This window comes from Somniosus microcephalus, chromosome 4 (genome assembly GCF_052327205.1).
Source record: "Somniosus microcephalus isolate GS21.2 chromosome 4, FLI_Smic_1.0, whole genome shotgun sequence".
In the NCBI taxonomy this organism is placed as follows: domain Eukaryota; kingdom Metazoa; phylum Chordata; class Chondrichthyes; order Squaliformes; family Somniosidae; genus Somniosus; species Somniosus microcephalus.
In genome coordinates, this window is record NC_140990.1 from 318,495,092 (window position 1) to 318,510,500 (window position 15,409).

At 44.8% G+C, this 15,409-nt stretch overlaps 1 protein-coding gene across 1 annotated transcript in view; it reads left to right on the forward strand.

The window, feature by feature from the left end:
• LOC147120647 (protein Wnt-6-like) overlaps positions 1-15,409 on the forward strand; it is a 109,227-nt gene that overhangs the window by 81,199 nt on the left and 12,619 nt on the right. The window contains exon 3 of the mRNA XM_085986810.1: positions 1,264-1,565. Within this exon, the coding sequence (XP_085842936.1) occupies positions 1,264-1,565 (302 nt within the window). The remainder of the gene's footprint in view (positions 1-1,263; positions 1,566-15,409) is intronic.

Below are 15,409 nucleotides of genomic sequence, written 5' to 3' on the forward strand. Positions count from 1 at the left end.
TTAAGAACACCTATTTCCACCTCCGTAACCTTGCCCATCTCCGCCCCTGCCTCAGCTCATCCGCTGCTGAAACCCTCATCCATGCCTTTGTTACCTCGAGACTTGGCTATTCCAATGCTCTCCTGGTTGCCTCCCACATTCCACCCTACGTAAACTTGAGGTCATCCAAAACTCGGCTGCCCGTGTCCTAACTCGAACCAAGTCCCGTTCACCCATCACCCCTGTGCTCGCTGACCTACACTGGCTTCCTGGTTAAACAGCGCCTCGATTTCAACATTCTCATCCTTGTTTTCAAATCCCTCCATGGCCTCGCCCCTCCCTATCTCTGTAGCCTCCAGCCCTACAATCCTCCGAGATCTCTGCGCTCCTCTAATTCTGCCCTCTTGAGCATCCCTGATTATAATCGCTCAACCATTGGTGCCCGTGCCTTCTGTTGCCTGGGCCCTAAGCTCTGGAATTCCCTGCCTAAACCTCTCTGCCTTGCTACCTCTCTTTCCTCCTTTAAGACACTCCTTAAAACCTACCTCTTTGACCAAGCTTTTGGTCACCTGCCTTAATTTCCCCTTATGTAGCTCGGTGTCAATTTTTTTTGTCTCTTAATACTCCTGTGAAGCACCTTGGAACGTTTTACTACGTTAAAGGCGCTATATAAATACAGGCTCTTGTTGTTGAAAGACTCGAAGGAAAGACTTGCATTTCTATAGCGCCTTTCACGAAGTCGGGACGTCCCAAATCGCTTTACAGCCAATGTAGTCGTTTTTTGAAGCACAGTGTGTCACTGTTGTAGTGTCGGAAACACGGCTGCCAATTTGCGCACAGCAAGCTCCCACAAACAGCAGTGAGATAAATGACCAGGTACAAAAACAGAAAATGCTGGAAGTACTCAGCAGGTCAGGCAGCATCTGTGGAGAGAGAGTGAGAGAGAGAGACAGCGTTAACGTTTCCGGTCTGTGACCCTTCATCAGAACATCGAACTGAAACGTTGACTCTGTTTTTCCAGCATTTCCTGTTTCTATTTCAGATTTCCAGCATCCGCGGTATTTTGCTTTTGTAAATAACCAGATTAGCTGTTTTAGGTGTTTGGTCACCTCTCCTAATATCTCCTCATGTGGCTCGCTGTCAAATTTTGTCTGATTATGCTCCTGTGACACGCCTTAGGATGTTATTACCAGGTTAAGGGCGCTATATCAATGCAAGCTGTTGTTGGATTTAGTAACCCTTTACGCTCTGTTTGTTCCTACACCCCCCCCAACCCCCACACAGATATCCGGGAGACGGCCTTCGTGTACGCCATTACCTCGGCCGGCGTGACGCATGCCGTAACCCAGGCGTGCAGCATGGGCGAGCTGCTGCAGTGCGGCTGCGACAGGTCCAGGAGCCGATCCCCGCCTCTGCCCGGCGCGGGAGCCGGGGCCGAGGGCACGGCCTGGGAGTGGGGCGGATGCGGCGACGACGTGGACTTCGGGTACGAGAAGTCCAAGCAGTTCATGGACGCCAGGAGGAAGAAAGGCAAGAGCGACATCCGGACGCTGGTAGACCTGCACAACAACGAGGCGGGACGGCTGGTGAGTTTTCAGGCCAAGCTTGCTCCTCGTTGGGTGACGCTCGACTTTGTGTTGCCTAGGGACAGGAGATGCCGTCATAGTGACTCACTGCCGCAGTGCCAATGCACAGTGCCACAGAGTAGTGAGATGTGGGTGCAAAGCCTAGTCCCTGATTCCAGGCTTGTTGTTGCTACAGATAGACGAAGCCTTGGTTAGACCACACCTGGAGGACTGTGAGCAGTTCTGGGCACCACGCCATAAGAGGGATATATTGGCCTTGGAGGGAGTGCAGCGTAGGTTTACCAGAATGATATCCGGTCTCCAGCGGTTAAATTACGAGGAACAGCACCTCATCTTCCGATTAGGCACTTTACAGCCTTCCGGACTCAATATCGAGTTCAACAATTTCAGATCATAATCTCGGCCCCTATTACATTTTTACTTATATTTTTTATCCACACCTTTGTTTTGGCCTTTCTCCCCCCCTTTCTTTCCTTTTTTTCTCTCTCTCCCACATGGCAGCTGTCTCCCATTCTGCCAGCGCATTTCACACCTAATCTAGAGCCGCCTTTTGTCTCCACTAGTCCTATCACCATCTCGTCTCGCTTTGAATACCTCTTAATGTCTCTTCTCTCCCAGCCTGGCCTCTTAATCTATTTCATTTCCTGTGCTTCTTTAGTCTTGGCAAAGGGTTTTCACTCGAAACGCTGACTCTATTTTCTCTCCACGGATCTTGCCTGGCCTGCTGAGTATTTCCAGCATTTTCCCTTGTTATTTCGGATTTCCAGCATCTGCGGTATTTTGCTATTATACAAACTAGGGTTGTATTCCCTAGAATTTAGAAGGTTAAGGGGTGATTTGATCAAAGTTTTCAAGATACTGAGGAGAACTGATAGGGTAGAGAGAGAGAAACCACTACTGCTGGTTGGGGAGTCTAGGACTAGGGGACATAGTCTAAAAATTAGTGCCAGATCTTTCAGACTGTAATTAGGAAACACTTCTACACACAGAGGGTGGTAAAAATTTGGAACTCCCTTCCAGAAATGGCAGTTGATGCTGGGACATTTGTTAATTTTAAATCTGGGATTGATAGATTTTTGTCAACCAAAGGTATGAAGGGATATGGGGCAAAGGCGGGTAGATGGAGTTAGGTTGCAGATCAGCCATGATTGCACTGAATGGCGGAACAGGCTCGAGGGGCTGAATGGCCTCCTCACGTTCCTACGAAAGAAGAAAGCTAACTGTTCCCGGAGTGGCCCTCCCACATGCCTCCTATCAGTGTTTCAGAGCAGCACTGGGAGCAGGTCACTCACCCACTCAGTCACCCGCTGATGGTTCAGGGTTTAGGCAAGTCATCTCCGCCAATCATAGCATTCTTAACTGCCACCAGACTGAGATCAGTTGACTCAGCATAGGCCAGGGAAACACACGGGGAAAATATTTCCTGCGTAACGTGGTAACAAAATAGTACATTTCTTCTTTACAAAGAGGCTGCGGTGTTCTCTGTTACATTTATAGAGGTTGGGACAGATATGGCTCTGTGGGCAGCACCTTCACCTTCTGAGTCAAGAGGTTGTGGGTTCACAGTCCCACTTCAGAGTCTTCAACACAAAAATCTAGGCTGACACTCCCAGTGCAGTACTGAGGGAGCGCTGCACTGTCGGAGGTGCCGTCTTTCAGATGAGATGTTAAACTGAGGCCCCGTCTGCTCTCTCAGGTGGACATAAAAGATCCCACAGCCACTATTTCGAAGAAGAGCAGGGGAGTTATCCCCGGTGTCCTGGCCAATAGTTAACCCTCAATCAACATAACAAAAACAGATGATCTGGTTATTATCACATTGCTGTTTGTGGGAGCTTGCTGTGTGCGAATTGGCTGCCGCGTTTCCTACATTACAACAGTGACTACACTTCAAAAAGTACTTCATTGGCTGTAAAGCCCTTTGGGATGTCCGGTGGTCGTAAAAGGCGCTATAGAAATGCAAGTCTTTCTTTTCTTTCATTAGTGACTGTATTTTCCTATAATATATAGGGAGAGCTGGGCTCAATCCAGCACAGATATGATGGGCTGAATGGCCTCCTTCTGTGCAGTATGATTCTATCATACACCAGGTCTTCTTTCCTATATCAAATGTGCCAGGGGTTTGGGGGGGCGGAGCGGGGGGGGGGGGCTGGTGGGGGTGTGTGGCATGTGTACCTTACACCTTCATTGAATGGATGGTAATCTGGTGGAACAGATTGCAAAGTATTACAAAAATTTACAGCAGAGAAACAGGCCATTCAGCCCAGTAAATGCATGTCGGTGTTTATGCTCCACACGAGCCTCCTCCCCCAACCTCTTCATCTCACCCGATCAGCATAACCTATTTCGAAGAGGAACAGGGGAACTCTCCCTGGTGTCCTGAACAATATTTATCCCTCAATCAACATAACAAAAACAGATTATCTGGTCATTATCACATTGCTGTTTGTGGGAGCTTGCTGTGTGCAAATTGGCTGCCACGTTTCCTACATTACAACAGTGACTACACTGCAAAAAGTACTTCATTGGCTGTAAAGCGCTTTGGGACGTCCGGTGGTCGTGAATGGCGCTATATAAATGCAAGTCTTTCTTTTCTTTCCCACTCATTTACTCATCCAGCTTCCCCTTATATGCATCTCTGCTATTCGCCTCAACCACTCCCTGTGGTAGTGAGTTCCACGTTCTCACCACTCTCTGGGTAAAGAAGTTTCTCCTGAATTCCCCATTGGATTTATTAGTGACTATCTTATATCTGTGGCCCCTGGTTCTGGTCTCACCCGCAAGTGGAAACATCTTCTCTACATCTGCCCTATCCATCGTTTTCATTGCTCGCTCATTGTGGAACCCGTGTTGAGATCAATGGATGGGAATCTGTTGGAGCGGATCGGGCAGGAGACCCACTCCGCCGGATTACTGCCCAGGCAGTGAGGGTGAAGATGACCCTACCAGGCGTGCTATAGGGCACTGTAATAAATGCAGGGGAGACTACGGCCTACAATAGCAACACATGAAGAAGTAGGTACGAAAGGAGGTAAGACTGCTTGTTCTACTGATCCCATTGCTCCGACAGACCCTGCACTGTTGTGGACTCTGCTCATTATATAATACCCTAAAGGGAAGGTGACTGTGCTGCAGCGAAACTTTCCAATGAGAATAAAGCTACAGGTATATGAACGTACTCCCTGGGCCCTGAAGGTAATCCAGCAAAAGTCCCAAGATATTAATCTAACATTAACAACCTACATTATTCAATGCTGACCAGCCACATTCCACACATGACATTACCACGGCTCCATCATGTTCCACACCGTGTTTGATCATTTCTGTCAACTCTTATACCCATCAATCCTGTCCTTAATCAGCGATCTGTCCTTCCTTCTGCTTCACATTTATGTGGGAAGGATATATAGTCTCATTCTAAGTTTTGTTAATTTTTACAGTTGCATTCTCTGGTTCTCTGATCACAGTTTAGGTTCAATAACATTGCCTGCAGCCACAGTGTCTGTGCCCCTCAGCAGCCTCTCAGTAACGGTGTCAGCCTTGGCTCAGTTGGGTAGAGCTCTCGCCTCGGAGTTAGAAGGCCTGTTGGTTCAAGTCCTGCTCCAGGGACTTGAGCACAAAGTCCAGGCTGACACTGCCAGTGCAGCGCTGAGGGAGCGCTGCACTGTCGGAGGGGCCGTCTTTCAGAAGAGACGTTAAACCGAGGCCCCGTCTGCTCTCTCAGGTTGACGTAAAAGATCCCACGGCACTATTTAGAAGAAGAGCACTTCTTCCCCTGGCCAACATTGTTAAAAAGCAGATTATCTGGTCATTATCTCATTGTCGTTTGTGGGAGCTTGCTGTGTGCAAATTAGCTGCCGCGTTTCCTACATTACAACAGTGAGCACACTTCAAAAAAAAAGCTACTTCATTGGCTGTAAAGCGCTTTGGGATGTCCGGTGGTCGTGAAAGGCGCTATAGAAATGCAAGTCTTTCTTTTCCTATTTATCTCTATCTATCTATCTACTATCTATCTATCTATCTATCTATCTCTCTATCTCTCTAACTATCTATATCTATCTATCTATCTCTCTATCTATCTCTCTATCTATCTCTCTATCTCTCTAACTATCTATCTAGCACTGTATTTATATATCAACCACAGATGTCAAAAGATCAATAGATGGCGATAGATAGATAGACAGACAGACAGACAGGCAGACAGACAGACAGACAGACGGATGGTCGGATGGATGATAGAAATAAATATTTTCCTTCAAATTGATTATCCATAAAAATAGAACAGATCCCAGAATAGAAACTTCTCGCCCGTGGAGTTTTGGCCGGCCTTCTCGCCTGTGTGGAAGGGGACTGAGGGGGAACCTGTGTGCTCCCCCACATTCGTTGGTATGGTTACGTCCCCTCTCCTCCTGCTTCAAATCCCAGGGTTGCCCCAGTGTCTCACTGAAGCCTTTACCCGTGGTTCCAGTTCCCCTGACTGATCTTGGCCAGTCGATCAGCGCTGCCTCCATCCTGTCCCTAGACCAGTTTTCCAGTCCCATGAATTATCTTGCCTTTAATTCTGAGCGCCTTTTAATCTCACTTAGATGCAGAGCTTAATCAAACAACTTCTGAAAATGATAACCGCTGAAAAGACCTTATCTGCTTTAGTGTAACTGCCTGAGAGAATTCCAGCGGATTTGTGAGGCGTGACCCATTGTTTCATGCAGGCTCCTTCTCGTGGTCTCTTCGCTCGTTAGATACGCAGTGATAGGGTCCAGGTCCTGGGTTCCAGTAAAATGCTGTCAAGCATATTCCCTCCCGTTATGGATGTTAAACAAACTGGACTAGAAGCCTAAGGCAGATGCCATGCTCCATGTTTGAATATTGGGATCAGATTCAGAGGAAAATTGACACACGGGCGTATAGGGCCTGCCCCAGGGCTCCATCCAAATATGGCCATAACGCAGAAATAAGCTGCATACAACCACTAGACTGGGTCGTACATATATAAGCGTGTTATATTGTGATCATGATTTGTAATGTTTTCTACGTTACAACAGTGACAACACTTCAAAAGTACTTCATTGCCTCTGAACTGCTTTGGGACATCTTGAGTTTGTGAAAGGTGCTACACAAATGCAAGTTCCTTTTATTATTAATGCAATGTGTAAACATTTTACGAGCTACATGTTGGTGATTTAATGGATTGGGGGGGTGGGGAGAGTTTGACGCCCTGAGTGAGGGGGTACCCAGGGCCCCAATAATTCTAAACGCGACTCCGACTGCACTCACTACCTTCCAAGTCCCATCGAGCTCTTAAGAATATTAACCAGAGCGTCACTTAATTCCTCTCTCATTTCCTTCAGGATTCTAAGGTGCATTTAGTCTGGTTCTAGGCGCCTGTAGGCATTGAATTCTCGTCATAACAGACACTTTACTTCACACTCCATTCGTTGTAGATTCCACAGATAATTCAATTTAGAAATTGTCCGCAATCTCAATTTATGAAGAGAGATTTGAAGGATTCATTTAAAAGGACATAGACAGGCTAAGTGAGTGGGCTGAGATTTGGCAGATGCAATATAATGTTGAAAAGTGTGAGGTTATGCACTTTGGCAGAAAAAATCAAAGAGCAAGTTATTATCTAAATGGAGAGAAACTGCAAAGTGCTACAGTACAAAGGGATCTGGGGGTCCTGGTGCATGAAACACAAAAAGTTAGTATGCAGGTGCAGCAGGTGATCAGGAAGGCCAATGGAATCTTGGCTTTTATTGCAAGGGGGATGGAGTATAAAAACAGGGAAGTCTTGCTGCAGTTATATAGGGTATTGGTGAGGCCACACCTGGAATACTGCGTGCAGTTTTGGTTTCCATATTTAAGAAAAGATATACTTGCTCTCGAGGCGGTTCAGAGAAGGTTCACTCGGTTGATTCCGGAGATGAGGGGGTTGACGTATGAGGAAAGGTTGAGTAGGTTGGGACTCTACTCATTGGAGTTCAGAAGAATGAGAGGCGATCTTATCGAAACATATAAGATTGTGAGGGGGCTTGATCGGGTGGATGCGGGGAGGATGTTTCCACTGATGGGTGAGACTAGAACTAGGGGGCATAATCTAAGAATAAGGGGCTGCCCTTTCAAAACTGAGATGAGGAGAAACTACTTCACTCAGAGGGTAGTAAATCTATGGAATTTGCTACCCCAGAGAGCTGTGGAAGCTGCAACATTAAATAAATTTAAAATGGAGATAGAGTTTCCTAGCAGATAAGGGAATTAGGGGTTACGGGGAGAGGGCAGGGAAGTGGACGTGAGTCTAGATTCGGATCAGCCATGATCCTATTGAATGGCGGAGCAGGCCCGAGGGGCCGTATGGCCTACTCCTGCTCCTACTTCTTATGTTCTTATTAAAATGATTACCAGTTCTTGATTCTCTATAATATTTCGACTGAATTTTCTTAAAGCACCCATCTGAATTTTTGCGCCGCCTAATTTTAAAGCCCCTTTCTTTGCCCCCAACCCCGCACCCAACCCCTTCTCCTTCAGATGACACAATAAACCAGTTGGGATGTCCTGAGGTTGTGAAAGATGTGTCAGCCGTGGCTCAGTGGGTAGCACACTCGCCTCTGAGTCCACTTCAGGGACTTGAGCACAAACATCTAGGCTGACACTCCAGTACAGTGCTGAGGGAGCGCTGCACTGTTGGAGGTGCCGTCTTTCGGATGAGACGTTAAACTGAGGCCCCGTCTGCCCCTCTCACATGGACGTAAAAGATCCCATGGCACTATTTCGAAGAAGAGCAGGGGAGTTGTCCTGGGCCAATATTTATCCCTCACCCAACATCACCAAAAACAGATTATCTGCTCATTATCACATTGCTTTTTGTGGGAGCTTGCTGTGCGCAAATTGGCTGCTGCATTTCCCACATTACAACAGAGACTACACTTCAAAAAGTACTTCATTGACAAAAAGTGCTTTGAGACGTCCGGTGGTTGTGAAAGGTGCTATATGAATGGAAGTCTTTCTTTCTTTTCCTAAGATGCTAAATAATGTTTTCCTTTCATACAGGCTATACTGTTACCTACAGGGTATCGTTTTACTTACAGTATATATAGGCTGTGCTGTTACCTACGGTGCACATATAGGTTGTACTGTTACCTACGGCATATATAGGCTGTACTGTTACCTACGGCATACGCAGGCTGTACTGTTACCTACGGCATATATAGGCTGTACTGTTACCTACGGCATATATAGGCTGTACTGTTGCCTACGGCATATATAGGCTGTATTGTTACCTACGGCATACACAGGCTGTAATGTTACCTACGGCATATATAGGCTGTACTGTTACCTACGGCATATATAGGCTGTACTGTTATCTATGGCATATATAGGCTGTACTGTTACCTACGGCATATATAGGCTGTACTGTTACCTACGGCATATGCAGGCTGTATTGTTACCTACGGCATATATAGGCTGTACTGTTACCTACGGCATATATAGGCTGTACTGTTGCCTACGGCATATATAGGCTGTATTGTTACCTACGGCATATACAGGCTGTACTGTTACCTACGGCATATATAGGCTGTACTGTTACCTACGGCATATACAGGCTGTAATGTTACCTACGGCATATATAGGCTGTACTGTTACCTACGGCATATATAGGCTGTACTGTTACCTACGGCATATGCAGGCTGTATTGTTACCTACGGCATATATAGGCTGTACTGTTACCTACGGCATATATAGGCTGTACTGTTACCTACGGCATATACAGGCTGTAATGTTACCTACGGCATATATAGGCTGTACTGTTACCTATGGCATATATAGGCTGTACTGTTACCTACGGCATATATAGGCTGTAGTGTTACCTACGGCATATGCAGGCTGTACTGTTACCTACGGAATATACGGGCTGTACTGTTACCTACGGCATATCTAGGCTGTACTGTTACCTACGGCATATACAGGCTGTACTGTTACCTACGGCATATACAGGCTGTACTGTTACCTACCGCATATACAGGCTGTACTGTTACCTACCGCATATACAGGCTGTACTGCCACCTACCGCATATATAGGCTGTACGGTTACCTACCGCATATACAGGCTGTACTGCTACCTATCGCATATATAGGCTGTACGGTTACCTACGGCATATACAGGCTGTACGGTTACCTACGGCATGTACAGGCTGAACGATTACCTACGGCATATACAGGCTGTACGGTTACCTCCGGCATATATAGGCTGTACAGTTACCTACGGCATATACAGGCTGTACGGTTACCTACGGCATATATAGGCTGTACGGTTACCTATGGCTTATACAGGCTGTACAGTTACCTACGGCATAGAAAGGTTGTACAGTTACCTACGGCATATACAGGCTATACGATTACCTACGGCATATATAGGCTGTGCTGTTACCTATGGCATATATAGGTTGTACTGCTACTTACGGCATATATAGGGTGTACTGCTACCTACGGCATATATAGGGTGTACTGCTACCTACGGCATATATAGACTGTACTGCTACCTACGGCATATATAGGCTGTGCTGCTACCTACGGCATATATAGGCAGTGCTGTTACCTACGGCATATATAGGCTGTGCTCTTACCTACGGCACATATAGGCTGTGCTCTTACCTACGGCATATATAGGCTGTGCTGTTACCTACGGCATATATAGGCTGTGCTGCTACCTACGGCACATATAGGCTGTGCTCTTACCTACGGCATATATAGGCTGTGCTCTTACCTACGGCACATATAGGCTGTGCTCTTACCTACCCCATATATAGGCTGTGCTGTTACTTATGGCATATATAGGCTGTGCTGTTACCTACTGCATATATAGGCTGTACTGTTACCTACGGCATATATAGGCTGTGCTCTTACCGACGGCATATATAGGCTGTACTGTTACCTACGGCATATATAGGCTGTACTGTTACCTACGGCATATATAGGCTGTGCTGTTACCTACAGCATATATAGGCTGTACTGTTACCTACGGCATATATAGGCTGTGCTGTTAGGGCATATATAGGCTGTACTGTTACCCATGGCATATATAGGCTGTGCTGTTACCTAGGGCATATATAGGCTGTACTGTTACCTATGGCATATATAGGCTGTGCAGTTACCTACGGCATATATAGGCTGTATTGTTACCTACGGCATATATAGGCTGTGCGGTTACCTACGACATATATAGGCTGTACTGTTACCTACGGCATATATAGGCTGTACTGTTACCTACGGCATATATAGGCTGTACCGTTACTTACAGTATCTATAGGCTGCATTGTTACCTACGGCATATATAGGCTGTACCGTTACCTACAGTATCTATAGGCTGCATCGTTACCTACGGTATATATAGGCTGTATCGGTACCTACAGTATCTATAGGCTGCACCGTTACCTACGGTAGATAGAGGCTGTATTGTTACCTACAGTATCTATAGGCTGCATCATTACCTGCTGTATATATAGGCTGTATCGTTACCTACAGTATCTATAGGCTGTATCGTTACCTACGGTATATATAGGCTGTATCGTTACCTACAGTATCGATAGGCTGTATCGTTACCTATGGCATATATAGGCTGTATCATTACCTATGGCATATATAGGCTGTATCGTTACCTACAGTATCTATAGGCTGTATCATTACCTACGGCATATATAGGCTGTATCATTACCTACAGTATCTGTATGCTGTATCGTTACCTACGGCATATACAGGCTGTATCGTTACCTACATTATCTATAGGCTGTGTCGTTACCTACGGTATATATAGGCTGTATCGTTATCTACAGTATCTATAGGCTGTAACATTACCTATGGTATATATAGGCTGTATCGTTACCTACAGTATATATAGGCTGTATCGTTACCTACGGTATATATAGGCTGTATCATTACCTACAGCATCTATAGGCTGTATCATTACCTACGGTATATATAGGCGGTATCGTTACCTACTATATCTATAGGCTGTATCGTTACCCACGGTATATATAGGCTGTATCATACCCTACAGTACCTATCGGCTGTATCGTTACTTACGGTATATATAGGCTGTATCGTTACCTACAGTATCTATAGGCTGTATCGTTACCTACGGTATATATAGGCTGTATCGTTCCCTACAGTATCTATCGGCTGTATCATTACTTACGGCATATATAGGCTGTATCGTTACCTACAGTATCTATAGGCTGTATCGTTACCTATGGTATATATAGGCTGTATTGTTACCTACAGTATCTATAGGCTGTATCGTTACTTACAGTATATATAGGATGTATCGATGCCTACAGTATCTATAGGCGGTATCGTTACTTACATTATATATAGGCTGTATAGTTACCTACGGCATATATAGGCTGCACTGTTACCTACAGCATATATAGGGTGTATCGTTACCTACAGCATATATAGGCTGCACTGTTACCTACAGCATATATAGGCTTTATCATTACCTACGGCATATATAGGCTGTACTGTTACTTACAGCATATATAGGCTGTATTCTTACCTACAGTATATATAGGCTGTATTGTTACTTACAGCATATATAGCCTGTATTGCTACTTACAGTATATATAGGCTGTATCGTTACTTACAGCTTATATAGCCTGTATTGTTACTTACAATATATATAGGCTGTATCGTTAGCTACAGCATATATAGGCTGTACTGTTACTTATAGTATATATAGGCTGTATTGTTACCTACAGTATATATAGGCTGTACTTTTACTTACAGTATATATAGGCTATACTGTTACTTACAGTATATATAGGCTGTATCATTACTTACAGTATATATAGGCTGTATCGTTACTTACAGTATATATAGGCTGTATCGTTACTTACAGTATATATAGGCTGTACTGTTACTTACAGTATATATAGGCTGTATTGTTACCTACAGTATATATAGGCTGTATTGTTACTTACAGTGTATATAGGCTGTATTATTACTTACAGTATATATAGGCTGTATCTTTACTTGCAGTATATATAGGCTGTATTGTTACTTACAGTATATATAGGCTGTATCTTTACTTACAGTATATATAGGCTGTATTGTTACTTACAGTATATATAGGCTGTATTGTTACCTACAGTATATATAGTCTGTATTGTTACTTACAGTATATATAGACTGTATTGTTACTTTACAGTATATATAGGCTGTACTGTTACTTACGGTATATATAGGCTGTATTGTTACTTTACAGTATATATAGGCTGTACTGTTACTTACGGTATATATAGGCTGTATTGTTACTTTACAGTATATATAGGCTGTACTGTTACTTACAGTATATATAGGCTGTATTGTTACTTACAGTATAAATAGGCTGTATTGTTACTGACAGTATGAATAGGCTGTATTGTTACTTACAGTATATATAGGCTGTATCTTTACTTACAGTATATATAGGCTGTATTGTTACTTACAGTATATATGGGCTGTATCTTTACTTACAGTATATATAGGCTGTATTGTTACTTACAGTATATATAGGCTGTATTGTTACTTTACAGTATATATAGGCTGTACTGTTACTTACGGTATATATAGGCTGTATTGTTACTTTACAGTATATATAGGCTGTACTGTTACTTACAGTATATATAGGCTGTATTGTTACTTACAGTATAAATAGGCTGTTTTGTTACCTACAGTATATATAGGCTGTACTGTTACCTACGGTATATATAGGCTGTACTGTTACTTACAGTATATATAGGCTGTATTGTTACTTACAGTATATATAGGCTGTATTGTTACCTATGGTATATATAGGCTGTATTGTTACTTACGGTATATATAGGCTGTATTGTTACTTACAGTATATATAGGCTGTATTGTTACCTATGGTATATATAGGCTGTACTGTTACTTACAGTATATTTAGGCTGTATTGTTACTTACAGTATATATAGGCTGTATTGTTACCTACGGTATATATAGGCTGTATTGTTACCTACAGTATATATAGGGGGAAAAATTCGGTATCGCCCCGTTTGGGGCGCCATTATCGGCCGTGCGCAAAGTTTAGTGCCTAGCGCTAATTATCACCTCCGACAGCAAACTTGGCTTTTATCGCCCCTGGAGGTGATTGGAGCGCTAAATCAGGCGCTTCATATCTGTCTTAAGGCGCAAAGGCCAAGGAGCGAGGTGCTACCTCAGAGTGCTGGCGAAGCTCATGTGATGTCAGTCAGCAATGGAACACAGACACATTGGCGCCGGCCAGTTCTTAAAGGGGAGTTCTGACGAATGGTCATCGACCTGAAACGTTAACTCTGTTTCTCTCTTCACAGATGCTGCTTGACCTGCTGAGTTTCTCCAGCATTTTCTGTTTTTATCTTAAAGGGAAGGGTTGTTCTTGCTCTCCATCCACATCCTGCTCATTGCAGCCTTGAATCTTGACCTGGAGAGACCTGTACATCAAATCTGCTGGAAAGAACAATGGAGAGACCCAGGGAAAGAGCTCAGAGTGCAGCTCCCATTGTCTCTTCTAAATCAATACAAGGAAGGGCAAATCAAAATTAACCTGCAAAGTGCTGCTCAGTACTCAAAACTCCTTCACACAGCATTGAATCTCTCCAGAAGTTTCTCTCTCTCTCTCAGAATGTGTGGTGCAAAAATGTCACCAACAAAAAAGGCAGGAAGCGGTCGCCTTTAAATAGCGCACCCCTAGTCCCTTCCCGACTGCATAACGCTCCCCTCAACCTGTCGTTGCTAGCGGCAGGCGGTAAGGCAGGGGGCGCCACTCAATATCTGGTCCGGGGCGCTACCGGGGCGTTGCGCACTCGACTGACGTCACAATCTGCCGGCGCAGGAGATCGTGGCGATAGTGTTTAGCGCCGCCGCAAAATGTCTAGTTAATTTCGCGAGCGGCGCAAACATCGCCGCGCCCGGGCGCTAGTCGCTTTGTGCCCCATTAGTGCCCTCTTAAGGCGCTAACGGGAGGCGCAAACAACTGAATTTTTTCCCCATAGTCTGTATTGTTACTTACAGTATATATAGGCTCTGCTACAGTTCACAGCAGATATATATGAAAACTATACTGTTACTTAAAATACATTCAGGCTAAACATACGAACATACGAAAATGACGGGCAGGAAAAGATCAGCTGGTCCATCAAGCCTGCCCCGTACCATGATGGCCGGAGCAGCGTGACTGAACACTTCCTCCCTCTCCTGCCCCTCCCCGCTGCCTCCACAGACCTGTAACCACCTGGGAACGGCAAAATACAGAGAAAAAACCCCAGGGCCAATAAGGGGAATAAAATACTCTGGAAAATTCCTCTCCCGGCCCCCCTCAGGCGATGGTTACCCAGTCCGGGAGATCACACGGACCCAGTGTTCTCTGTAAAGACACTGACCTTCTCTATGAATGACCCGATCTGTGCCCCAGTCAGGAACCGGCCCAGCTCCCTCTCGAAGGCTACAGAGAGTCAGCACCCACCACACCAGCCGGCAATGTATTCCAGAGGCTCACTGCTCTCTGGGAAAGAAGATTTGCCTAACCTCCAGTCTATTCCTACTCTTACACAGTTTAAACTCATGTCCCCCGGTCCTCCCGAATCTGTCAAACTGGAATAACCTATCAATAGGGACGCTATCCAATCCTTTCATTATTTTATAGACCTCTATCAGGGCGCCTCTAAGTCAACACTGCTGTAAAGTAAATCGACCAAGATCCTTGAGACTATCTGAGTGGCTGAGTTTCTTTAAACAAGGAATCGTTCTTGTGGCTCTCATCTGGACCTTTTCCAAGGCCATTATATCACCCACCGTGTTTGGGGGCAGTAATC